Source organism: Aristolochia californica, unplaced genomic scaffold, assembly GCF_029961685.1.
Source record: "Aristolochia californica isolate CCGP_79_NKW_82.1479 unplaced genomic scaffold, dmAriCali1.0.hap1 SCAF_1, whole genome shotgun sequence".
NCBI lineage: Eukaryota > Viridiplantae > Streptophyta > Magnoliopsida > Piperales > Aristolochiaceae > Aristolochia > Aristolochia californica.
The window spans coordinates 57,674,155-57,700,339 of record NW_027181770.1 but is presented as its reverse complement, the minus strand read 5'-3'; the positions used below and the strand labels follow the sequence as shown (position 1 = coordinate 57,700,339).

General features: G+C 38.9%; 5 protein-coding genes across 6 annotated transcripts; 2 read left to right on the top strand and 3 right to left on the bottom strand.

The window, feature by feature from the left end:
• The first annotated feature begins 3,457 nt into the window (after window positions 1-3,457).
• LOC137949301 (protein LAZY 1-like) lies at window positions 3,458-5,787 on the top strand. The gene is made up of 5 exons (XM_068795404.1): window positions 3,458-3,519; window positions 3,631-3,700; window positions 4,239-4,888; window positions 5,247-5,547; window positions 5,627-5,787. The coding sequence occupies exons 1-5, from the start codon at window positions 3,514-3,516 to the stop codon at window positions 5,644-5,646; spliced, it is 1,047 nt and encodes a 348-aa protein (XP_068651505.1). The 5' UTR covers window positions 3,458-3,513; the 3' UTR covers window positions 5,647-5,787.
• Window positions 5,788-6,503: 716 nt separating this feature from the next.
• On the top strand, window positions 6,504-8,225 carry LOC137963013 (small ribosomal subunit protein uS14z/uS14y/uS14x). Its single transcript, XM_068810192.1, has 4 exons — window positions 6,504-6,610; window positions 7,383-7,446; window positions 7,776-7,875; window positions 7,969-8,225. The coding sequence occupies exons 2-4, from the start codon at window positions 7,385-7,387 to the stop codon at window positions 7,975-7,977; spliced, it is 171 nt and encodes a 56-aa protein (XP_068666293.1). The 5' UTR covers window positions 6,504-6,610; window positions 7,383-7,384; the 3' UTR covers window positions 7,978-8,225.
• Window positions 8,226-8,681: 456 nt separating this feature from the next.
• LOC137963005 (uncharacterized) lies at window positions 8,682-10,614 on the bottom strand. Its single transcript, XM_068810179.1, has one exon. It carries the CDS (start codon window positions 10,276-10,278, stop codon window positions 9,514-9,516), a length of 765 nt encoding a protein of 254 aa, XP_068666280.1. The 5' UTR covers window positions 10,279-10,614; the 3' UTR covers window positions 8,682-9,513.
• A 4,867-nt stretch (window positions 10,615-15,481) lies between these two features.
• On the bottom strand, window positions 15,482-16,583 carry LOC137947859 (uncharacterized). The gene is made up of 2 exons (XM_068793710.1): window positions 15,978-16,583; window positions 15,482-15,887 (listed from the first exon to the last, which is right to left on the bottom strand). Exons 1-2 carry the CDS (start codon window positions 16,581-16,583, stop codon window positions 15,657-15,659), a joined length of 837 nt encoding a protein of 278 aa, XP_068649811.1. The 3' UTR covers window positions 15,482-15,656.
• Window positions 16,584-17,567: 984 nt separating this feature from the next.
• LOC137962992 (ribose-phosphate pyrophosphokinase 1-like) lies at window positions 17,568-25,147 on the bottom strand. 2 transcript variants are annotated; one of them, XM_068810160.1, is made up of 9 exons: window positions 24,464-25,147; window positions 24,074-24,241; window positions 23,438-23,686; window positions 23,100-23,243; window positions 22,345-22,512; window positions 21,331-21,400; window positions 21,061-21,142; window positions 18,440-18,599; window positions 17,568-18,059 (listed from the first exon to the last, which is right to left on the bottom strand). In XM_068810160.1, exons 1-9 carry the CDS (start codon window positions 24,572-24,574, stop codon window positions 18,021-18,023), a joined length of 1,191 nt encoding a protein of 396 aa, XP_068666261.1. In that variant the 5' UTR covers window positions 24,575-25,147; the 3' UTR covers window positions 17,568-18,020. The 2 variants fall into 2 exon arrangements, with proteins under 2 accessions (XP_068666261.1, XP_068666268.1); XM_068810167.1 differs by lacking the exon at window positions 22,345-22,512.
• Between the last annotated feature and the right edge of the window lie 1,038 nt (window positions 25,148-26,185).

The following is a 26,185-nucleotide window of genomic DNA, read 5'->3' as shown; positions in this document are numbered from 1 at the left end:
TATACAAATAAAACAAGTACTTCAATACATGTAATTGTGATTTTACTTATAACATTGCATGATAATATAGATTAAACCTGGTTGAAACGAAAGAGTGAGCTTTCCGGTTCAATGATTTATCCAGGGCTGAGATCATCTCTTCATAGTCAAAACTGCATGTGGCCTGTATAATGGACGTCAGGTATAATTGAGTATGTCTTTTCCCTATCAAACAAATGGACCCATCCAAGGGACAAGATGCAATATTACTTTTTAAGTGAAACTACAACTTACCAGTAGGAAAAGACACAAATTAGGCCAAAAACGAAAAGAACCACAAGTAGTTTATTCCCATGGTATCATAAGGAAAAGTTGGACTCAGAAATTAGAAAAAAAAAGGTTACAAGGACTCACTCATGTCACTTTTTCAAGGAGGTGACAGGATGACTGTAAGTATAAAATGGATTTGTCACAAGGTGACACAGGAATTGCTCTCCTTTATTGGTTTGGGGGATCCCTATTGAGAAGATATTGCTTAAGCACTCACTAAAAATCAGTTTGGCTTCTTCGATAATCGAGGTGATGTTCAGCAAGTTCAGAAATTTTCTGGGAAGTTGCTTTTAAGACATAAAAATCTTCACCTTTGTTCATTTTGGAGAAAGTAAAGTCACTTTGAAGACATAAAAATCTTCAAGTATCGGAACTACCACCTTGAAAAGATATGCCTTTTTGCCACTTGTAAAATCACTCAATCCTTTTGGAAATATACCTTTCTCCATTTTCTATGATAATTGATGAGGGTCCACCTCACCATCTCACTCCAGTCTATGTAGTCACTCTAATCCAAAAGAATTAGATAAGCATCTCTCAGATGTTTCGTTAACTTTGGATACTTCTTCTCCGTTTGCCTGGAATATAATGAATCCTTGCTTCTAATGGGTATCAGTTCAATTCAAGTGTAAGCAGAGGAGGCTTTTCCCTTTTCCCAACATTGTCCACTTGAGTCTATTCTGTGGACACAAGAAGTATCTCTATATTTATATTTCGTCCATGGCTTCTGGCTTTATGGAAAACGTAGCTTGTTATTTTACTAGGGTAGTTTGTCTGTCAAGTCGAGTAGACCTAGTTTTCTAAACATTTCTGTCAATCGAGTTTATCAGGATTGGATCTTTATGAAGAAAACCATCTGTCAGTACAAAATAAGAATTGCAAATTCCACTTACACATTGATCTCGTCCGAGTTGCGTTACTTCTCTCTATCCTTTCTTTCCTTTCCCGTTATTTACAAAGAAGTAATGGAGAAGGACATCATGTTAGAAAAGGGGTTAAGTTCTCATTAATCCATAGAAAATATGGACTAGTATTGATCCTAGTCCCATCTCATTCACCTTTCTAATGTGATTTATAAGGGATCGACTTCAAAGTCTCAATCGTATCCAAAAGTGAAACTCCAAAAAAGTTTGGGTTTCATAGTTCGTGCAATGCTCCAAGCTAGCTTGCAGTTTCTTCTACCTTACACATCTACCACTGATTCAGTAGGGCAAGAAAACCAAAAGCAACAAAGATGAAGTCCAATGAGATGAAGTAACCTTTATGTTCAAGGCAGTAAACCAAAAGGAGCCTCTATCTCAAGGATAGCCACTTCCAAAAGGGGTTTAGGGAATAGGTACTTTCCCAATATAAATTCTTTGACATGATCTCACCAGAAGCTATCCACAGTTAATTAGAAAATCATTCTTTCTGCAGATGGAGATGCTGTTGGGTAGGCCACATCCAAACTAAGCTGGTTTCTTTGCCTTTGTCTCTAAGCTTATAACTATTTTCGCTTTTTCTCCATTAGAGTCAAGTGTATGGCTGCTCACGGGGTCCATTGCCTCTCCTACAGAGACACTTTCTGTTGAGTTGATGGAGGAGAAAACTACTGTTAGATTAACTCCACGGAGGACCTCGCATTGTGACAGCTAATGACCGGACTCCGGCAACGCCTCAACGTGCTGATCAGCTTTTGGTGATAGAGGTGATGTGCCGAGTACCCCTTCGTTGAACTTTACTGTAGTGAAAACATTCATTTGCTGAGATATAAAAGATAATAATAGTGCTGATACTGAGCAATGAACATGGTTGTAACCTATCTTTTCTAGATAAACCTTTGTAAGACCATGGACCCCCTTTCAATTGAGATATAGACAGCATAACAAGATTCTCTTCAAAAACCCAATTGAATTCTCAGCTGGAAATATTTAAAGCTATTAATTATGTGAACACAACAGCTGTTAGGAATATATGATAACAACAAGAAGCAATGACAAGAAGATGGCTGGTGATGGCTATCAGGATTGTGTGGCATGCATAAATTAACAATTCATTTCACCATTTTCCAATCAATTCTTGGACCAAAAGATGGATAAACATGGTTGGGAAGAGTTGCCGCTTGACAACTACTGTGCTACAAAGGAGCACTGCAGGGAAGCTGACATTGATCAAGAGCTAGCTGTTGCTTTAGTTTGATTGTATGAGAAAAAAAACATGGCAGTCCTGCACTGGTATGGAACACCCAGGAAGCTGTCGGGCAATAGATTCCCTGCCATTAAATATTTTCATTCTTTTGAACGATTGAGCAGTACTAACATCAGAGGAAAGCATTTCAGTACTCAGATGTTTGCTACATGTCTTGACGCCAAGAATTATTTCTCTGAAAATAATCAACAGAAAGAAAGATGAGTTAAATAGTCCAACATGGATTAAATATTCGAAAGATCTCTCGTGGTTATTGTAATTAAGTTGGGAAGAGCTCTAATGAGGATAGTCGTTTTGGGAATGGACCTAAACCTGACTTTAACGAGACAAACCCTGACAGTGTCTACCATCTCCCCATAAGAGGAGAAAGGGAGGTAGCTGAAGGGCTGGTCTTCTCCAGAAGAAAGTGATAGAGATAAAAGATAAAGGCTAATAGAATTCGAGATAGTGTTAAACTATAACTCTAATGAATTGTAAACTCTACGGTTATGTTTTAGATTACGCTACGACACTTGTTGTAATCCTATAAATACTGTGTTCAATGAAAATCATTGAAAAATTATTCTTCATTTTTCTTCTTCAATAGAAAGCAGATAGCCCAATCATAAAGGCGTTTGTTAATTTGGCGGGGGAATATGTACCACAAACGAGCACGTACACATGCATGCACAGGAAAGGGCTAGAGGAAGATGAGCGAGTTGATGGTTCAAGTGGAGCACACCGAGGGAAAGCCCATGAGTACTTTGCACTAGAGCAAACACATGACAAGATCTTTGACGCAGAAAACTCCAACCAGAAACTTTGTATCTTTCTTGCTGTTTTCATTCCAACCACCTTCGCATTTTCTGAAGCTCATCACCCTTTTTTTCCTACTTTAAACATCACCCTTTCCTTCTCTACTCCCACCACTCTACACTCATTCCTACCTCTGAACTGCCATTCTCTCACTCCGGCTCTCTTTCCGAGACCAACTGCTGGCCACCCAACACTACTCTTTCCTCTGAAGAGCTCATCAAGATGAAGGTACCATTTCATATTCCGCTTTGATTAGATATATTACATGAGAATTAGAGAAGATGATAGCTGTTTCTCCCTCTCATTCTACACGTTCATGATTGATCTTCTTGCTCTCAGTTACTCGGTTGGATGCACAGAAAATTCCGGCAGAATAGTTCCACCGATCCGCTGAAGGATTTCGCAATTGGTATCGTCGATATCTTCTCTTCTCTTCTCTTCTCTTCTCTCTCTCATTATCTGTTCATTTGACACTTTTATTTCCCTTTATATCAATCATTTATCATTTTCCATGGTACGCTGGTCTAGTCCACGAGATTGCAGGACCTGGGGTTTTCTGAGCCGCATCTCAGAATGAAAAGCTCAGGTTCAGTCTCATGCTGGTAGTAGGCAATCCGGATGGGACATAAACCAGTCCGGTCTAGCAATGACACAACCTGGTTCCCGGATTTGTATTGTGGTCCGGCGTAAACTACCAAACCGGTTGTCGTTCGGTTCTTTAAATCTACGTGAACCCGGTTTATGACTAGTTAGAAACCCGGGGTGACTCGATTGGAGGTAGGAGACCACGTGGGTGACATGTGGCCTTCTAAACCGCCTCGTCATTGTGGTATCTAGGAAAGAACAATGGGCCCACGGCCAACGATCACCACAGGCGGTTAACTAAAATGCGCCGGAGATGTGTGATTGGTTAACGTTGCCTGTCTTTCTCACTGGTTTTTTAACAGATCGAACGCCTCTGGAAGATCAGCAGCAGTTCGCTCCCAAGCTCAGCAATTTCTCCAAGTCCGGAAGCCGCGCTCGCCAGTTCAGGAAATCCTTCACCAGCCTTGTCGGCGACATCGACGGCTATGACCCAGAGGCCGAGGACGACCTCTTCCGAGGCCTCCTCGCCATCGGAACGCTCGGTTCTGACCCCACCATCAACGACTCCCCAGCGGCCGATAAGCAGGAAACCCACGACGTCTGGATTGGAGACGAACTGCCCCAGGAAACGGAGAACCCGTCGGAAGCTGTCCCCGATGGAGCTGCCAAGCAAACGGAGTCTGCGGCCCCGGAAGGACACGGAAACGGTAATTGGTCTGCTGTGTGTCCGCTGCAGAGGTACCTTCTGGGCTCGCCGGTGGAGATAAGTGCCACAACGGCGGGAAAGAAAGAGCAGAGGACCTCGCTGGGGGAGCTGTTCATGAAAGAGGAGGGGAGAACCGAGGAGAAGATCAAAGACAGCGGCAACAGTGGTGGTGGAGACCGATCGGGGGTTCACAGGATGAAGAAAATGTTGAAACGACGTACAAATCACGGCTCCTCCCGCCACGGTGGCGACGCAGCGACTGCGGCGGTGTCGGATGCAGCATCGGGCGAGACAAAACTCCGTAAGGTAATGACCGAAAACTCGTTTGTATAATCAGTCGGTTACTGCACAGGCATTCTGTAAAAACCATTAAGGTACCTTGGGTTCCATTTAGTGATAAGACAAAAACCCAAGTCAGGGGAGAAGTCTGAGAGCATTGAAACCCATAGGAGTAGCCACCTTTATTCTGTCTTATTTGAAGAAGCAGCTCAAGAAATCGGAAGGCAAGGTAGAGAAGATGAAGAACATGGAAACATGATTTAATTGTTTTCATGTTTCAGATCCTTGAATAGGAGATATATCGTCATTATGTCGTCTTTTCAAATACAAACCTGATATCTCTATCCAACTCTCAATCGATTCTGATAACTGATTGTGCGCGAAGTTTCAGATTTTGCACATATTTCATCGAAAAGTCCATCCTGAGAACTCAGCATCGATGGGGGAGAATGACAACACCAGCAAGTACAACAAGATGAAGAAAGATATTCATTGCAAAGGAAGCGACGACGACCACAACGATCGTTTGCTGCAGGATGAACAAGACATAATAATCCGTCCCATGCAAAGGCCCATCAAAAAAGAAAACATTTGGCACTGCAACTACAACTCAAACTTGCCCTTCACGCTTGGAGATACTGAATCCAACGGAAATAGAGAGTATTGGATCAAGACAGATGCAGACTGTAAGTATCTCTTTGCTCGTCTATATTCCATGGTTTGATTCAGTTTTCAGTTTTAATGTCTGTAATCTGACTTTTGCAGACTTGGTATTGGAGCTATGAGGAAAGAAGAAGGTAGTTTAAAATGGTTTAATAGTATAAGGTCTCGTTTGGAAATAATTAAGGTAGGTTGAAGAAGCTGCAGTTGTTGTTATGTTTGAGAGAGCAGTTTGTATAGGTTAGTAATGACATTGTTGTCGCAAATTGAGCAAGAATTCTTCATCTTTGTTTTGAGATCTGTATGTATGAATTGAGATACTTAATCGAGTTATTGAGCATTCAACTAATACGTATTAGAATCTAGAAAAAAAATGAGAATTTGACCATTATTATTTCCAAAAATAGTTAGTGAAAATGAAATAACGATCAAATTCTTCTTTTCACTAACTATTTTTTAAAATATTAATAGTTAAATTCTTATGTTTTGTATCCTTCAATTGCTCGATATGATGGTTAAAACCGACTTGATCACATCGGTTTCGATGCTTCAACCGGTCAGGCCAACGCGATCAAATGGCCTATTGGCCCAATAGAATCAAGAGATAAAAGATAAAATAGTTTTACCTTAATTATCAACTTAGATTTAATTTATAAGGCTAATTTTTGAATTATCTATCCCTATAAGGGAGTTTTATTTAATAATTACCATAAAAATTAGCTATTTTTATAATTAATAATATTCTTTTGTCTCTTAAAAGTTTCAAAATTTTCCACTCTTATCCACTCAACCCCTACGACCATGGATCCCCCCGCTTCTTACAAGCCCATGATTCTAACCCAACGTCGACCCAGCCGGTGTCATGTGGCCCAGTAATACTAGCTCTAGAGAAATATCATATGTCGTTTTACTGGGCCTCCTTCCTGATTCCCAGATCTGAGGCAGTCATGCTTGGGTGTCCTATATAACGGGATAAACCCTAACTCATTCTTTACCTCTGCGACCTGCGCTCCGTCTGTTCAAAGCAACGATTCTGCAACAAACTGCGCCGTCGCCGTTTTTGAAGTCTTTTTGTTCGGATTGTTGAAGGTATGTGTGATAAATAATAGATACGATTTTTTTTCTTTTTAGGGTTTTGTCCTGTGTTGAATCAAAACCCTTTTGTCTGGTTCGATTTTGCATCCATCTTGAAGCTTGCGTGGTGTTTTCGCAAGGTGGTGGTTTTCTCTTTAATAACAAGATGTCTTCGCCTTTTCTGTTATTTATTTCCTATTTGGTGTTCAAACTCTTGCTTAGGAATATTGTTTCTTTACTATGACGATTTGTTGAGGTGCATGGATTATGAGCGAGTTTACTTGTGTATATGAATATGCCGTTCTCCATTAAGTGGTTAATGCTTGAAGAATTTCAATCCAGAGAGATTACTGGTATTTGCTTGAGCTTCTAATGGACTTTATAATACTTTCTGTTGGTTTTAACTGGACGATATGTGAATGTGTTCTGTCCTTCTAAACAAAGAAAGCATTATTCACTTTGGCCAAGCTAAAATGAGCTCTCACTGCTACATCTTTCAGCTTGCTGCTCATTTTGTAGAGCAAATGGCGGAAATCATGTTATTCTTATAGTGGAAGAAGCTGAATATGTTATGTCCTATCTTTTCCGTTATGTGCAATTAAACTTTTTTTTTTCTGTTACATCTTCTAGAACATTTTCGATTGATGTCAAATATCTCTATTCACCATCATTTTTTAACCTGTTATATTTTTTGAACATCATATATTTTATTCATGGCTTATAAATTTACTTATTCTGACCTGGAATTCGTTCCTTCTGTAACTCACTTTTTTTTTTTGTTGTGCAGAGATGGGTCATTCCAATGTGTGGAATTCTCATTCTAAAAATTATGGTCCTGGATCTCGTGCGTGGTGAGTTTTAACTTCACAATAATTTTCTGTTCCTTTATATTATTTGTTTGCAGTGTAGAACATAATGTCCCAGAAAAAGAAATAGAAAATGTACCTCATTCAATGTGTAAACTATAAGATTAGTTCCATTTCTGTTCATGCTAAAGAGTCTGAGATCTGGCTGGGAAGGAACCCATGGTTTTGCAATGCTAAGAGTCTGAGATCTTTTGGAAGAATTATAGTCAATAAATTCAAATTTTATTCACTTGTCCTTGCATTCTTTATGATGTATATATGTGCCTTCAATCTGAGACTGAAAACATCGTTTTTTTTGTCCCTGTTTGCTTCAGCCGGGTGTGTGGAAATGGGCATGGGCTTATCAGGAAGTATGGGTTGATGTGTTGCAGGCAGTGCTTCCGCAGCAACGCCAAAGAAATTGGCTTTATCAAGGTGAGTATGGTTTTGTAATTGGTATAACATTCAACCTTGCTTGTACTAGGATGTGTTGCAACTGATTCCTCTCTTCTTCTTCAATCTGCACAGTATCGTTAAGGAAAAGTCTGATGGCGAGGAGCAACGAGGCACTGTTAGGCGTAGGTTTTGTTTCTACGCTGGGATTGCTGTTATTAATTATTTTGCAGAATGAGGATTAGGATTAGGATTATTCGGTGTTACTTATTGATGGTCAGTACTAATAGAAAGTGGTGAATTTTCAATTGTTTTTCGGTAAAGAAGCATTGGAAAGATCTGTTATTTAACTAGAGATTTGGCCCTATGACTTGTTTGAGGTGTGTACCCAATTTGATATGCATTTTGGAGCAATATAGTCTGTGCTTTTGATCTAACTAAAGTGAAACACCTGTATGTCCAATAAACAAGGAAGGAATTCTAGGTTATGCTTAAATCGACCATATGTCAAGTTATAGGACTCGTAACCGAGACAGGAAAGAACATAACAATGTCATCTTGATGGGCAAAATATGAAATTTAGTTAAGAGGCATGGTAGGGTAATACGTCCGGTTTCCTGACTATTTGATAGTCTTGAAGGACTTGATTGGACTCTCACCCGTGTTTGCATTACTCAAGCTAACATTTTCACCCTAGCTTATAGAATGCCAACTCAAAGTGGCCATCCACGAATGCATAAGAAAGTTGTTGGAAATGTACCCTAAACCCTAAACTCTTTATCAACTCTTAATTAGTAAAAGTTTTGAGTAAGGCCAGGGCCTATTTAATGTCAAGGAACTTAAAAGAAGAAGACGAGGTTTGTAATTACAAAACTAATTCCCTTTCCTTGAACAATGGCAGGTATTAAAAAAAGGACAGATCGTAGGAGGCAAAATTTTATTTGTCAGGACTGTCAGTCTCCCGTACTCTTTCTCGCCAGAAATCAAACACCTTCCCCTGTACAAAATAATTGCATTCTCCCGCCTCCCCAAGAAGACGACGACAACCTCCTCCGCCATCTCCCACCGCCCCGGATGCTGCTCTTATCCTTCCAATTTTTTTATTTGAATACCCAAAAAACACCCCCTACACTGTCCCCCATCTTTTCATCGAGCAGTTAAACGCGACCTCTTAATAATACTTTTCGGTGCGAAAGTCGCATCGATTGCATAAATTAAAGCGACGTGGCATCGATTACATCAATTTATAACACCCACCCCCTTCTTCGCCTCCTACTGCGACAGGAAATAACAAAACACCGTCTTTGATTGGACGAAATTACCGCTGTTGATGATGATGCTGCTGCTTCAGGCAGGTAGCCTCTTCCGTCATTTACCCGTCGGATGAGAGATAAGCATCGGTGATTAAGAAATGGATGCTAATTACTAATCAGGATGATAGAACAGATGGAAGAAAGAAAAACGGGGTACTTAGGGGCTAAGCATTTGATTAACTTACAAAGCAGAAAATTGGAAGTTTTCCCCGAAAAGAAGAAAAAAATTGGAAATTGGAAAATAGGAGTTGGGTGGGAAAGTGGAGAATGAGACCGGAAATGAGAAAAATGGAAAACCTACCGCCTTCTGCTTTTTCTCTTCAGATTTTTTTCCTTTTTTTTTTGTTTGGCTTCTCTTCGGTTCATATCATACACTCGGATTCCAAAGACCCCACAAGCGAGAATTGAACATCCCCATCACGTCCGGCCAGACCTTCCTCACCAAACTGCGGTTGTTGCCTGCCGGTAGCTGGGGTGGTGCGGATAAGACGTTCTCTGTTATGGGCTCCACCGATTCCGGGGAGCTTCCGGCGACCTCTCCTGCATCTTCGTCGTCCTCCTCCTTTTCCGGGGTGGTTGTTGCTGTTGATGTTGTTGTCGTGGGAGTTTCGTGGTCAGCAATGATATCGACGGTGGGCTTATTGGTTGCGGCGTCGAGCTCTGGAAATCCCAGTTTCGGGAGCGGGCATTTCTCCTTGTTGGTCACCCGGCGGTCTTTCTTGCGGCCCTTCTTGGGGGTTTCTCCTTTGGCGAGGTGCTCCTCGAAGGCCTCGATAGCTTGGTGGATGAGCTCCCGGTTGGGTGAGGAGTCCCAACGAATCCAGAAGCTGGTGTAGCAGTCGAAGCAAGGACAGTCGAGCAGCGGCTTGTGGGCCGTATTCGGAGGATTTTTGCATTTCTTCTTCTCTTCCAGTATCAGCGAAGGGGTCTTCATCGACCTCAGGATGAGGGTAGCGAGAACCTCCCGGTCCTCGAAACCCAGAACGGAAATGAGAGCTAAGATAGCTGCGGGCAGCAGATTGAGAACATGGGCAGTCGAGGTAGGCGAAGAAGAAGAGGAGGAAGCAGCAGTAGCAGCAGACGAAGGGGAAGGATAGATTTTGCCTTTGCTTTTAGGGTAGAGATTCTTCATCTTTGCTCTTCTCCTTTTCGGTAGAAGAGTAGAATATGGGTGTTGGCTGTGTTCTTTATTTGGGGTTGCTATAGCTGTTTGTAGTGGGATCCGAGAGGGAGGGAGAGAGCGTAGGTGTTGGAGACTTCAGGCGGGCTGGCTATCAGGGCCTATCTTGAAGATGACGGTAAGGGTTTGACAGTGAGAAAGAGAAAAAGATGGAATCGATTACTGTTTATGAGGCGCTGAGCTTTTTCCAGGTTTAGAGCCGAAAGCAAAAGGACGGATGCTGGTTGGCCCACTCTTGGCGGTACTCCCTAGCGTGGGCTGACGCTGGAAGTTATCCTTCTCTCCTCCTCATCCTTTCCCTTCCCTGACACAAGGCTGCTTCAGATAGGTCTTAAAGACGAAAAACCTTTCAAACTTAAAACCCTACCTCTTCTTCAAGTGGGACCTTATTGATTGATGAGGGTCCCTCTCCCATGCCCCTCGGATTCGATGCCTATATTTGAACTAGGAAAATTCTTATAATGAAACTATATTAATATAAAATATGGAATTTCAGGGTTATTAAGTACTTGACATCTTTAACATATATATAGTTTTTTTATAATATAATTTTAATTAGTATGACTTAAAATATTATTTATTTCATATAATTTTTAGGTATTATTAATTGTACCAATGTTTTTATTATGTAATTAAATCTCATTTATAATAACAATAGTTTATAATAAAAATTATATAATTAAGTCTAAAGTAATTTATTTAAAATATTTATTAGTAATTTATGTTAGGTTCTTTGTATACATTTTTTTTTTTCCAAAGTTGGATTTTATAATTTTAAGTTCAAAGCAATTTGAATCCACACACAAGTGCACCATGAACTTTATGATGGTTTGCAACCCTACCACTGGTTGTTGTTCGATTCCTGAAGTGTTTTGCACTTTGGGTTTCACCAACTTTATATGCCAATTGTCACTTACAATATAAGGTTACAAAGACCAAATTACAATAATTGATTGCACAAGTTTTTTTCAATTGTTACACAAGCCAAGTTACAACAACGCCAAAAAACTCATCTTACAACTATGTACTTGCTTTCGACAAAGAGTTTATGCCAACACACTAGGTTATTCAATCCTAGGCCCATTAAAGGGATTTGTTTAACTCACTCACCACACCAAACTTAGACACTCCAAGTGATTTTTCAATTCACTATATTATACAAGTCTAGACCCACAAAGGAAATTTTTCAGCTTATTAGGCTACACAAACCAAGACTTACAAAAGGATTTTTCTTGGCTTACTAGGCTATGCAAGCCTAGACCCACAAAACAGATTTTTCACCAGTTGAACTTCTATCACAAAGGCTTTACAAATAATATGTTGGGCCTCAAATCTTTATCCTTGAAGTTTGAAGTAGAATGACAGTATGTGTGTGTGTGTGTGTGTGTGTGTGTGTGTGTGTATCAGAGAGAGAGAAAGAGAGAGAGACTAGAAGTGGAAGAAAGTAGAGCTAAGGAAGAGCGAGAGAAAGAGGGAGAGAGAGAGAGAGAGAGAGAGAAGACTAGAAGTGGAAGAAAGTAGAGTTAAGGGAGAGCAAGAGAAAGAGGGAGAAAGAAGAAGGAGAGAACAGGAGGAAAAACTTAGGTGAAGGGAAGAACAAAGAATTAAGTCAACCCTACAATTTCTCTTTAATTAAACAATGAAAAATTACATAATGATAGTAATCCCCTTCAAACTACATCACAACTCATAAAATAAATAATAAGCTTGAAAAATAGTAAAAGCTAGCTTGAATAACAAACAAGTCACGAGTAACTTTAATACTCAAGCAGGTGAACAAATATCAAAACACCCAAATTAGGACAGGAAGTGCAAAGAGAGGTCACAGTCACAACCATAGTAAAGATGTTTGCAAGTTGATTTTTGGAAGAAATGTAGTGTATGTTGATAATACATGCTTATAACTTTTCACGAATAAAAAACAATCAATTTCAATATACTTATTTCACTCATAGAAGACTGGATTAAAAGGAATATGAATCTTTGTTTGTTTGTCACAATGAAGTTGCATATAAACATTGGAGTAGGTTAGCTAGGATTTGAGCTATAACATCTTACTTACAACATGAGCAATGATTTGGTATTCAGCTTCTACAGTGGATCTTATTACAACTGTTTGTTTCTTACTACGCCAAGTAACTAAATTGTCATATAACATTGTGCATTAGCCAAATATAGATTATCTATCATCTAAAGAACCTGCCCAATTAGCATTTGCAAAATTCTCTATATTAATATGCCTATGATGTTTATATACAATCCATGTCCTCGACATTTCTTGAAATATGATAAAATTCTTTCCAGCCAAATCTTTTGTTTAAAATAACTTGTTGACTCCTTCTTTAGTTTATTAAATTCCAACTTAATCACTGCCAATTAGAATTATATTATCTACATAGACAGTCTTAAGAACCACAACACGAAGAGAACATTTCACATTGATTGTGAGGTCAATCTCACGCCTCTTAAAACCAAATCCAATAATCACTTTGCTAAACTTTTCAAACAATGTTCGTGAAGATTGCTTTAAACCATAAATGAACTTTCTAAGGGTGCAAAACTTTCTCCCCCTCAACCACAAAAGCAAGTGGTCGAGGCATATAAACTTCTTCACAAAGCTCTCCATTGAGAAAGCTATTTTTAACATCTAATTCATAAGATGCCCAAATAAAATTGAGTCAATAAAAATCATAACACATACCAAATTAAACTTAGTGAGGTGGGGAAATTTTATCCATTCTCAATTCTATAAGATTTAAGTGTTTCCTTTAGCAACCAATTGATCCTTAAGACAAATAATATTGCCATTAATATTATGTTCTACAGTAAAAACCCATCTATAACTACTATTTTTTTCCATACATTAGGTTTGAGTCCCATGTGTGGTTTTCATATACTTCTGCCATCTCCTTCTTCATGACTGCTCTTCAACTTGGATGTTGTAGGACCCCCATATGATTATTGGGAAAGAAAACAAAAGACCTAGCTACAAGAAAGGAACAACAACTGGAAGACAATTTGATGAGTGCAAATAAAGTTAAAAAGAGGATAACTAGAGAGAGCCCACATGAGGAGAAGAAGAATTAACCTCATAAATAACAAATGACTCGAGTGATTGGTCAGTCAATGGAGAGGAAGACTCGAGAGGGTCCACGTGAGGTTGTAGCAAATGCAGCCAGTGGCATGAGAGGTTGAGGCTTCTCTTCAACTAGAGTAAAACATAGAGGAGAGGAACCAACCCTAGAATAGAATGGTTTGACCTCAAAGAATGCAACATTTGCTGAGATAAATGTCTAATACAACAAATTTTATAGCACACATACCCTTTTTGGTTTTTGAGTTACCAAGGAACACACATTTTACAACTTCAACGTGAAACTTATTTCTACCTGATCTGTAGTCATATACAAAACTAACACACCCAAATACTTTAGGAAGGAGAGGAAAATGATGTAGGTTAGGAAAAAGTTTTGATAAAGGAGATGCATTATTTAAAATAGGAGGGCATCTGATTAATAAAAAAATATGTTGGGAGTACTACATGTAGCCATTAATATTAAAAACATACGTGGATAGTAATAGAACTAATGAAACTTTCAATTAGTGTCTATTTTTTGTTCGGTTACACCATTTTGTTAGAGTGTATAGGCATACAAAACTTGGTGGATAATGTCATTCTTTTTACAAAAGAATTCAAATGAATGAGAGAGATATTACCATTGTCTGACCAAAATATTTGCATCTTTTGACGAAATTGGTTTGAAGCATGGCATAGAATGATGGGAAAATATCAAACACCTCAAAATAGTCTTTAATTAAAAACAATTAAGTAACATGAGTATAATCATTCACAAATATGATGAAATAGCGAGACTAGGTAATATTGAAACTTATATTTGTTCCCCAAACGCCAGAATGAAATAAAGAAAAAGGTCTAACACACTTCTATAATGTTTTATTAATTCACTAAACTCACAAGACAAATGTTTAACAGAATGTAACGAAAGAAACTATAGTTTATACGCCAACAAAAACAAAGATGGATGACATTGCGGCCCCCTTGTTCATTGCCTCTACCAACCCCCCACCCCTGTTCATAGCCCCCTTGCTCATGGCCTCCACCCCCTTGTTCATTGCCTCCACCAACCCCCCACCCCTGTTCATAGCCCCCTTGCTCATGGCCTCTACTGTTCATAGCCCCCTTGCTCATGGCCTCCACCAATCACACCCCTGTTCATAGCCCCCTTGTTCATGGCCTCCACCAATCACATATTTAGTTTGGCTATCCATTGTTCATGGCCTCCACCAATCACATATTTAGTTTGGCTATCCACGATGTTTAGTTTGGTTATCCCTTATTCATGGCCTCCACCGTTTGGTTATCCACGAGTGTGGCAGAGGCAAGGTATGAATGAATGATTTTTCTACTCATCACAGTTGCTGCAAACAATGAAGAGGAACCTGGCACCATTTTTTTGGCTGGTTTTTAGATGGATTGCTTGTCATGGGATACATTTTACTTGTTTCTTTGGGAATAAACAGATTGATATGCTTGAAAAAGATTATTCTAATCTTTCGTTGAAATCTTCAGCGAGTCTGGGAGTCGAAGTATCGAAAGGCTGATTTGAAACTATCAAGTGTAGTTTCATATTTGTACAGTTTAAAGGAGAGGCTGATTTGACGATTAAGTGGAAAGCTAACTGTGCAAATCCATTGATGAGATCATTCTCCACGATGGAGTGAACAAAACTATTGGGAGGTGCACTGTCGAGATTATTTTATCATCGCTTCCCTTATTAAAATTCATTAAATTCACCAGTAAGAACGTTACTCCAATCTAATAAATTCCTTTATTTCTGATTTTATTCGGTTCTGGTTATATTAAAGAATTTGTTCAGTCTTGATTTCGACTTGAAGCGACGAATCTTGTTTCGAAAGGCTGTTCATGTTGAAACTTGGCTTGTTTCAGTGTCTGAGATTCGAACCCCTCTTACCTCTTATGAGGTCTCCTCAGGGCATATTTGCCATAGGGAGCTCGCTTTCTCTGTAAAATTGGGACACATGAGTGCGCCATTAACAAGATTATCTTTATAATTTCACTTTGCAGCCTAACTTGGCCAAGAAAACTAGCAAAGGAACTTATTACAGCCTCAAGATTGAATCCTGCTACAAAACATTTCCATACGGTTAATGAACATTGAAAAAAAAAAAAAAAAACCCAGCAGCCTAGCTTCTTCCCGCTGCTTCAATTAGCATTAGAATGGAGCATTAGAGAGATCCACCTCACAGTTTCTCGCTCTTTGCAAGTCTGTCGAACATAAAATTACCCATCAATCGGATTTTTTCGCCTCATTCTTTGCAGATTCAGACGACGGTGGGGTTGCTGCCGACGGTCGTTTGTCCTCGGCCATCTTCGAGGCTACTTCGTTGTCCCTCTGGTTGAAATACTGCTCGAAGGCCCTTGGCAGAAACTTGGGGATCAAGAAGACGAAGAGATTTATGGAGAAATACGCTAGATTCGCCACTGCCAACACCTTCCCAAACCATGACCACGCCACGTCCTACACACCCACGAAAGCTAATCAGTGCTAACGGAGACACCATGAGTACTGTGACTGAAAAGAAGGGACTTCATAGACATAGAAACTAACCTGGATCTGCGCATTGGCAGGCAGCTTCTTGTTGAGCCAGACGTCGATGACCCAGTCGATGACTACAAAGATCCTCCTCACTGTATACAGCAACGGCACCAGAGCTCTCACAGGCGGAGAGAACAGGGACAGCCCGCTGATCACATTCTCCGTCAGTATCTGACACGAAAGAAGGAACAGATGCGGGGTGGCGGACCGGATTGCATGCTCGTCCCCCCTCGCGAACCCCCCCAGGACGTACGCCAGCGGGAGAAATAGCCCGAAGGTAGTCCCCAAGACGACGTAGAACCGAAAGAAACGGTTTCCGCGAAAAATCTGCTGCGATGTAGAGGTGGAGGAGCAGACACGGGTAGGGAAGGTGAAGCGGGCGAGTAAGAGGAGGTAGACAGAGGCGAGGACGGGGAATCCGAGGTCGAGGATAGGAACCAACCCGCTGGCGGAGAAGACCATGATGAAAGCGACGAGTTGGAGTTCGATGACCCTGAGCGAACCTATGACGCCACCCAGCCCCGCGGCCGTCGTAGTCGTCTTCTCCGCAGACTTCGACGGGGAGATTGGCTGGTCAGGCTCCGTGCGAGGAGCCACTGCAAGCGACACCCCCGACATGGTTCAAGTCTCTGCTTTCGTTGCTTCTCTAGTGATGAATACACTTCCAATTATGTGAGACAAAATGGTTGTACAAATCTATCAGAGGTTGATTTGGAAATCCTGAAAGTGGGAGAAAACCAGGGAGGAAGAAGAAAGCACGGTTATTATGAATAGGACACGCATACGCTTGACACCAATGACGTGGCACGAGCTTCTTCTTTTGAAAGACACGTGTATGTACGTGTCATGCGCAAAGACAGAAGCGTTACAAGCCGTTGCGGGGCCACGTGGAGACGTTTGAACGTAGACTTATGGTAAGAATAAAAGAAAATAATTGAAAGAGAGCTTTCACTGATCGCTTTGGCATCAATTTGCGTTTAATTAATTGAGGCATGTAGCAGACAGAGAAAGGAATTGAGGTAAAAAATAACTTTTCTCTTCAACTTTTAGGAGCATCTGGCTCTACCCCAGAAAATGAAGAAAAACCTGGCAAAAAAGCCTTGCATTTCTCTATTAGGCCTCTGAAGCTCTGATTTGCAGTCCAGCTTATGCTAAACAAATCTAAAAGATCGTTTGATGTGCCCTTTTAAGGAAATCCTTATTTGCACTCTCCTTACTGAGTGCTTGGGAAAGGAATAGCCAACCTTATCAAGCAAGATCTAAGCTTTAACTCCACCCTTAGAATCTTTTTTTATGATAACTTGAGTGCTATTAAGCTCTTAACTAATGCTATTCACTTCATTTTAACACCTAAAACCTTCTAAAAACATCAGTTAAATAGAGAAAATTGACACCCCTATTTATGAAACTACCCCCAAGTAATGGACTTGTGCGAGAGTTGAGGCCTAATCATCATATCAAGGCTATTTCTCCTTCCCCATCAATCCTTTGTATCATTGCTCAATTCATCACATCAAGGCTAAGAATGAGAATACATTTGTATCATTGCTCTTCATTCAAACACTAGATGAATTGAAAGAACAAGACATTACACTCAACAATATGTTTATATGAACTCAACAACCGATTGCAAGAATCAAAGATATGAGGTACAATAAACAAGTGAATGGTACTTTGAAGAAAACTACAGACTGAATGTTTATATGGTAATATAGATTTACATTCCTAATATTTTTTGAGATATCCCACCATAGCATAGAGAAAGGCAATGAAACTTTGAAAAACGAACAAGAAAAAAGAAATGACATTAAAAGCATTCAAGAAGCTTGATCTGTCTCGTGAGAAAGCTGCATCTGAATATCCTAACTTATCAACAGAAAAATTAAACACAAGATTTTGCTACATGCAAAAAGTCGCCATGTTTCCTTGCTGGTCGAAACTAACACACCGGACTGTTGTTGTATCTGTACACGTTAGATCAAGAGCGAGCTCTAAGGTAGAAGATGAGAAATACCATCCCTACTGTTTTAAAATAGATTCTCCCACCGAAGAGATTCAATCGATTCCCAAGCTTGAATAGGTTTCAAACGTACCCTGACAAATCAGTAAAAATACCACAGGAAGTTTCTCTCAGTGTCACCAATGTTTGAAGCATTTCCAGTAACTTATATGTAAAAAGAAAAAAAAAGCAACTTAGCCAATTCTCACAAGAAAAGGGTCCCCCAATGTGAAATTAGAAAGGAACGAGAAGAAAAAAAAAAATGAATAATTGCAACACCCCAGTGATAAAACATGGTAAAAGGAAAAAGATCACTTCAGTATGGACATTTTCAAAGGCTGGTATTCTTGAATGAATTGAAAAAATAGAGGAAGATTATTATTGGAGGGGCCAAAAGGAAAAATACAACCCAAGTTAAATAAGGAATCAAAGACTTTTATTGCTTTAATAACTGTCACTTGAAAATGCTACTCACAGAGCAGTCATCATGAACACGCCAAATTGTCTCGCCCAAGAGGTTTGATACAGATAAAACGGTCAACTGCGGGAAATAATTTTCGTCCTTCACTGGAATAGTATTCGTGATGATGACTTCTTGAAAAAGGCCACTAGATAAATTCTCTATGGCTGGAGGACTGCCAAAGAAAAATCCAACTATAAAAAATATAAACAGCATAGACTACAAAGTATGAGATAAAATGGATTAGTCCTTACTTCATAAAATCTAAGTACATAGTCAACAAATAGAATAGTAGCAGCATATCTTATAAAATCAAATAAATGAGTATGAGATTCATTCTTTCATCTCTTCCCTCCCTTCTCTTTTTCTCCTTCCAAACACGCAACCTCAAATAGAATGTTTTTCAACTGATTCCTTTTTCATGGAACAGTGACAACCTTAAATAGATGGGACCTAGTAAAAATATAACCAATGATGGAACTAAAATTACTGGAGTATTGACTAACCACTGCATGTTTTCATGACATATCAGTTCTGCTTTGGTGTTTACGGATATTTTTATGGAAATTTTATAGGAACTTTACAATTAAAATAATAACATCAGACAGACTTTTGAAGGTTATCCAAAATCATAATATTAATAGTAAATAATGAATAATAATAACAATAATAATAATACATGAGATCTAACATTGCATAAAAGGGATGCACCAAATGCATCAGATCATCCCAATTGCTTATCAGAAGAAGACACTTTCTGGAAAGATCAAAGGTTTTCCAAGGACTGCAACTTCATAGGATCATGGAACTCTTAGAGAACTATGATCTAAATTCTATTGACGAAATTATGATTCCTTGTCTGCACTATTACTTTCAACAGTGCAGGCAAATCTAGGAAACCATTGACCTAAACTACGTCTTGTAACTCTTAACCTAAAATGAACCTCCCATGATGAACTTCTTTTATAAGAATATTACTTCAAGGCAGAGGCAGAAAGCAACAGATGCACTTCCTTTTCTCTGCAAAGCTAAGCACTTTACTGCTACCAGAATTGGCATTAATTCCAAGGCCTAGCATTTTATTTTTTCATTAACCTCATATTAATTTACTTTCATGTTAAGTATTCTCCAATAACCAATAATAATGACATTACGGGTGGAAAACCAGCTTACCAAGCAAACCTGACACTAACCTTATGCAAAACTGTGCTTTTTGGAATGGAGTCATGCAGTTGTGGTTCATCTTGAGGTTCTGAACCCATTTCAGATTCATCAACAAGGTAATGAGATTGAATCATAGTAAAGACTTCATGATTCGTTAGCACTTCAAAGGGCCTCCACAAGATTTAAATAGCTTTTCACGTAAAGAAATTTAAATAATAGCAGAATACATTCAACCAGTGTTGTTAAAATCAATTCTGCCATCAAACCGGTACATCGGCCGGTTTTGTTCTAATCCGATTAGACCAGGTTCAATCATTTGTTCAGCCAAAATGAACTGCCACCATAGGTTTCATAATATATCTTTTGTCTTCATTACATAAAATAAAAAATCAGTGGTTTGGTACGCTGTTTTAAGCGTTTGCCATACACTTGTTTGACTTTGGTCCTTACTTCAACCCCTCCTTCAAGCCTCCCTCAAGCAAAAAAATTTATGAAGTGTCTTCATAAGTGGATTAGTGAACAGAATAACCTGGCCAGGTCTCTCAGTTATAAACAAGAAGCGATTCTTTCTTTGTCAAAGCCGGAAAGGGGTCACCACTCAACATAGAAGGCAACTCCTTGTTTGTCATTACTCGGAATAGAGTAACCAACCTTTCCTGGTGTTCTGATAGTCACTTTCTACAAATTGCTTATCTGCTCTCAACAATACATCTCTTGGAATCATATTCATCGGACAGCTAATCCAATCTCTGATTCATTAGCTAAAGGTGGTGTCAATTTGCAAAGTTTGGTGGTCAATACTAGCTACACAGTATATGTGCATATGTTTTCAATTTATCAGTAATTTTATTTTTTTTAGTCTCAGTCACCTCGACCAAAGAGTTGTATTTTCATTTTATAAATAAATAAAAACAGGAAAGGGCTTTGATTCCGGTTCAACTGGTTTGAACCAGCCAGTCCAGTTCGGTTCTGATAACATTACCTTCAACATTTAAGACATACTTAGAAGATTTTGTTTTACCTTCTTTATTTTTTTGGAGAAGAGAGAGAGAGAGAGAGAGAGAGAGAGAGAGAAAGAGAAGTGAGTCACAAAGGAAAAGAAGGCAGGCCAGATTCATGCCAACACTCACTCAATCCTTCGACATTCAAGTACTAGAAAATAGAAAAAATATAGCAAAATGTTAGACACATCAACATGTAGAGAATAAAAAAACAAAAGTAAAGGCTTGCATTAGGCATATGTAAGTATGGTTACAATCTTCTCTTCAAAAAAAAAAGTATGGTTATAATCTAGAAGACACTGTCATGATTGATGACCAGGAAAAAACATTTAAAGATGTTAGCGAGTTTAAATTTGTTTCTTACATAGATTAACTGAATGGATATGCTTAGGGTAAGAATAAGAGGAGACAGCAGATTTTTTATTAAATGAATGAAAACAGTAACATAAATATTTCAAAAAGAATAAATACCTAAAAACAGCATGTGTGCAGCACGCATAAACTTCCCTGGCACCCTCTTGATGTAGTAACTGTGCACCTTTTGTAATTGTCCCTGAACAACAGTGTGAAGGAAAAATCAACAGTGTTCAATTGCAAAGGATCCAAATATCACTACAAAAGAAGAAAGCAAGCATACAAGCTCTGGACTGGATCAGAACATGTTACAAAATACAATAATGTGCTCCCTCAGACATCTCATATTCTAGAGTAATATGTTAAAGCAAGTTTCATCTGTCTCACCAGCAGTGTCAATCATGTCATCCACCATAATGGCAACTTTTCCCCTTACATCCCCTATAAGATTCATCACCTGTTCATCAACATCAACATTGAGCCCTCACTTGTTTAAGTTCGTAAGAAATTAGTACAAAAGAAAGCTATAAAATTGTTCAACAAATATCCTGGTGCAGTCATGGCATGTTAGGAGGAAGAAAAGATATTCTCCCCTTGTAAATAAAGAACCTTTCTTCTGACGCTTATAGCATACGCAAAATCATTTTATCTGTCCTTTCAGCTAAGACTATCTCTCATTGCACTGAACAACAAGATTGCCATTTTTGCATTTTAAAAGAAGAAAGTTATCATTTTTCCTTTCTGATTTCACTTGTATGGAAGAAACAATACTTGACTTTGAATAGTGGAAACACACATTTCAATTTCAAAGCAACAGCACCAAGACTAGTATGAGTTAATCACCATATAAAAAGATGTATTCTCAACTGAACATGCAAATATATGGAGTTGAAAACTCATCATAAACAAAGCTAAATACAAGACAATCACCACAATTTGAAGGTTGATAATATGTCCAAAATATGTTGGTTGAACCTTAGAGTCACCTTGACATGGCATTCTAAGGCTCTTAAGTCTTTAAGGCTGAAAGACTCAGCTTTCTGGCCCTAATAAAGAATGTTTTCTTAAGTCCTTCAGAAATTAGAAGTAAAGGGGTCATTAACATCATTCCAGGGGATGATTTACATGTGAATCTCATACCACCCAAGTGGTTTTGAAGAAAATTTTGTTCATCCAAGAAAATCCAAGTTCAGTGACCCTATGGTACAGTTGCCAATTAGATGGCTACTCTCTGGCAGACAAAACCCACCCACCACATGACTTGTACCTCATCTTCATAGTTTTTTCCTTGCTCACTCCCATGACTTAAATTTATTTTGTAAGAAACAAAACACACAGAATGGTACTTTTAAGACTTTTCTCACTTCAATGCCACTTTTTAAAAGATAATAGATTCCTTACCTCCGCAACATTGTGTCCATGACGTCTTTTATCCACAATTGCTAGGGGTGCATCAGACATTTTCTTGGCAAAAGCTCGAGCCCTTGCAACACCTCCCACATCAGGAGAGACCACCACCAAATCATTTGAGCAGATTGTCTTGCTGGCTAGGTAGTCAAGAATAACAGGCTACATACATGCAAAAAAAAATGATAGTCCATTACATGTATTAAGGAATAGTCTTATATGGATTAGTGCGCACAAAGATCTTAAGTTTATTAGTTGGGAAAGAGGTTTCCTAAGTTGGCTAGTCATGTTGGGATAGGGCCTTGGACCCAATTTAACATGGTATCAGAACAGGTACTCATATGTAGGCTTGCACCTAAAAACTATCTACTTGTAGAGGGCCTAGACCTAAAACTATCCACTTGTAGAGCCACAAAAGAGGGCCTACACCTAAAACTATGCACTTGTAGAGCCACAAAAGATGGCCTACACCTAAAACTATCCACTTGTAAAGCCACAAAAGATGGTCTTCACGTGAGGGGGAGTATTAAGGAATAGTCTTATATGGATTAGTGCGTACAAAGATCTTGAGTTTATTAGTTGGGAAAGAGGTTTCCTAAGTTGGCTAGTCATTTTGGGATAGGGCCTTGGACCCAATTTAACAACATGGTTGAAAACTACTTGGGTCACTGGCAAATGAAAATTAGGAACAATCTGTCTACAAATTAATCTTTCAAAATCACAAAAGAATCTTAGAATCAACTTATTACCTGGCCATATACATGATCTACTGGAATATCAAAGTACCCCATTGACTGCCCAGAATGCAAGTCACATGCAAGTACACGGTTTGCACCAGCTTCTGTAATCAAGTTTGCAACAAGTTTGGCTGCAATGGACTCACGCCCTTGAGTCTGAATAAGAAAAAGAATACATTTGAGAGCAAGAAATGAAGTATATCATAAATAAAAAGATTAAAATTCAGAGGTAAGGTATAGAAAGGAGAAAAGGAAGAAAATCCCAAAGTTTCTAATAACTGAATAATGGATTTCTTCTCCATTTCGATGATATGATTTGGCAGTAAGGCCAAACCAAAAAGTGGAATTACCTTTCTATCAGCTCTCGCATATCCAAAATATGGAATAACAGCAGTGATATTCTTAGCAGAAGCTCTTCGACATGCATCTATCATAATTAAAAGTTCCATAAGGTTCTCATTTGCTGGAGGACATGTAGGTTGCACAAGGTACACATCACAACCTCGGACACTCTCTTGCAATTGTACATAAATCTCCCCATCAGCAAAACGCTTTATCTTGATTTTTCCAAGTTCGAGGCCCATGTAGCATGCAATTTCCTGATAGAATTTCAAATCGACAAAAGATAAGCTGTTAAGATCCAATTAAAAGTCCAGCAATGACTAAATGAGAAGAGAACAAGAAGAAACATTTATGGACGACTACTATAAGCAAAATCAGACTACATATGGACCACTTTATATAATCTAAGAGTGCGGGAGGAAAATCAAGATACTTGGATCACAAGGCAAAAGATTCAGAATCCTACTTCCCACCGAACATAAAAAAACGACAAAAAATTATTTTAAAGAAAGACATTAGAAGTATCCTAGCAGATAGATGCCAACTCTCAACTTGTAAAGCTTGAAATTACACTTGTTGATGTCAGACAACCAAATTTACTGATAATAACTCATCCGATTTTAACTAAATGTTAACAACCTGACCTCAGAAAGTGTCTTGTTGGCAGTGCCAGAGAATATTCTGAACCTCCTATCATTTTTACGATCAGTTTCTTGTTTCAATGACAAGAAACTTGGAAAACGCTGCTCATTAATGACCGGGATACAGGGTTTCCCGTTATCATAATTCAAGGGCTCCACAAGCTTACACATCTGCATTAAAAACATCCCAGAACTATTAACTGTTCAACCGAAACATTCTCAAACTAAATCCAGAATTTATTTAATCATTTGCAGAAGCCATAAACAATCGCATTTCCAGATAACACCATTTAAAGAATGTAAAGCAAAAAGGTAATAGTATTCATATTAAAATGGTTCAGATTAGAAAACTGAGAAATAACTGCTGACATGCTCAAAAGAACCCTAACTAACCATTATTCTTTTCCGCAAGGGCAGACGAAATCGAGAGTGGGCCAATAGAGAACTCGCTCCAGCGGGCGAAGAACGAGTGACCACAGACGAAGAAAAAACGAGGGAAGTCATGCTCTGCTTCGAGTAAAACCAGTACAAGCTCCTTTCTCAGGAGCCCACAGATTTTCACAACTCTACTTGCCAATAAGCTTATAGCCTGCTAGGTGCTTTTTACGGGTGGAACTCCTGCGGCCTAACGAATTGAGAATCGAACACGAGAATGGTTGGCGGTAAAGGCCTTGTCGAGAGGAAGATTTACACTGTTGCGACTTACTGAAGAGTCCAACTATACTATGAAAATTTTCTTCCGGAAACGCCACAGACATTCCTCCAAATGGCATATCTCTGTTCCGTGCTTGGCGGGCATTCCTGGATTTGGATTCGAAACTTACCTGATACGATGAGCCCGCTTCTGGTTTTGGGGAGCACGAAATGAACTTGTGATAGTACGATAGAGGGCTGTTCAGTTACAATCAAGGTTGTGTTCGACTGTATTCTCTTGAATTGTGGTGTGGATTGATGCTTTACGAATCGGAGTTAGAATATTGGGAAAATGTAAGGAAGGGGTTTATCTCTAGGTTCTATTGGACAAATTTTACTTGTTATAAAACTAGGAATTAGATCTCTAGGTGGAATCAGGTTCTATCGGGCTTGATGCCAGATAGGGAGGGGAAACCCACCCTCTCCTTTTGTCACCCTTGAGGGAGGAGTCTCTACCCTCTAAAAGAGGGGCATGGGTCTCCTCTTAAAGGCACAAGAAAAGGGAGAGGAGTGATAGTAGACAGGATGAGAGGTTGAGGGGACCCAACTAATGTGCCTAGACAATAGAAATGACAATGGATGGGAGCTCCTCTCTATAATTTTCTATATCAGCTTAGGAAGGTAGAGTTTTGTCCTGTTCCCACCCATATAGGGGACCATACCCTTCAGCTCGTGACTTAGTTCTTCTCATTCTTAAGTTATTAACTAAATAAAAATATTAAAAATCATCAAATCATATAAATATTAAAACATACAATTTATATAAAATTACCAAGAATTACCCTTTATTGAAATTCTAATTTAATGCTAATGTAACATTAACATATTATCTCTAAAAAAATTAAATATAACATAAAAAACTTTAGACATGTTAATAAATCTAGAAAATAAGTTGATCACTATCTTCATCCTCGGGTAAGAATAGTTATTATTGTTGTAATTGTAATGACACAAATCTCAAAGTTGATCATGATTCCATTGGTTTGCATAATGGATTAGACTCTTTATGGTAAAAATTACTCAAAAGAAGTGAAGATTGCTGTGCTTATATGTGTAAGAGTATGTGCAGTAATTGATGAGAAAGTTAATTGCAAGGATTTGTCTATTAATGGGATGCACTTTAGTCTTATGCACTACTCCATTGGTTTTTATCTAGACTTCTTGTTGTCTTCTATGGTTAAAAATAGTTATTACTGTTGTAATTGTAATGACCTTAATCTGCCCACTAAGTCTTTCCTGCATGCCCTCATCATGAATTTGGTTAATATTTCTACCACAGTGCGTGCTTCTTTGGAATTGTGATTGGCTACAACTCCCTGTGGATGGTTGAGAATCCACCTCCAGATCCCATCAGCCCCTAGCAGATGAGTACGTGAGTAAGAAGAGAAATGCCCGAACATCACAATCAATCAAACTAAATGG

Coding starts and splice junctions, on each gene's coding strand:
- LOC137949301 (XM_068795404.1), top strand. Junction 3,701..4,238: donor GCTGAAGGATTTCGCAATTG/GTATCGTCGATA, acceptor GTTTTTTAACAG/ATCGAACGCCTCTGGAAGAT. Junction 5,548..5,626: donor GATCAAGACAGATGCAGACT/GTAAGTATCTCT, acceptor TGACTTTTGCAG/ACTTGGTATTGGAGCTATGA.
- LOC137963013 (XM_068810192.1), top strand. CDS start 7,385: ATGGGTCATTCCAATGTGTGGAATTCTCATTCTAAAAATTATGGTCCT. Junction 7,447..7,775: donor GGTCCTGGATCTCGTGCGTG/GTGAGTTTTAAC, acceptor TGTTTGCTTCAG/CCGGGTGTGTGGAAATGGGC.
- LOC137963005 (XM_068810179.1), bottom strand. CDS start 10,278: ATGAAGAATCTCTACCCTAAAAGCAAAGGCAAAATCTATCCTTCCCCT.
- LOC137947859 (XM_068793710.1), bottom strand. CDS start 16,583: ATGTCGGGGGTGTCGCTTGCAGTGGCTCCTCGCACGGAGCCTGACCAG. Junction 15,888..15,977: donor CTGCCAATGCGCAGATCCAG/GTTAGTTTCTAT, acceptor GTGGGTGTGTAG/GACGTGGCGTGGTCATGGTT.
- LOC137962992 (XM_068810160.1), bottom strand. CDS start 24,574: ATGACTTCCCTCGTTTTTTCTTCGTCTGTGGTCACTCGTTCTTCGCCC. Junction 23,244..23,437: donor ATGCGAGAGCTGATAGAAAG/GTAATTCCACTT, acceptor TTTCTTATTCAG/ACTCAAGGGCGTGAGTCCAT. Junction 21,143..21,330: donor TGACATGATTGACACTGCTG/GTGAGACAGATG, acceptor ACTGTTGTTCAG/GGACAATTACAAAAGGTGCA.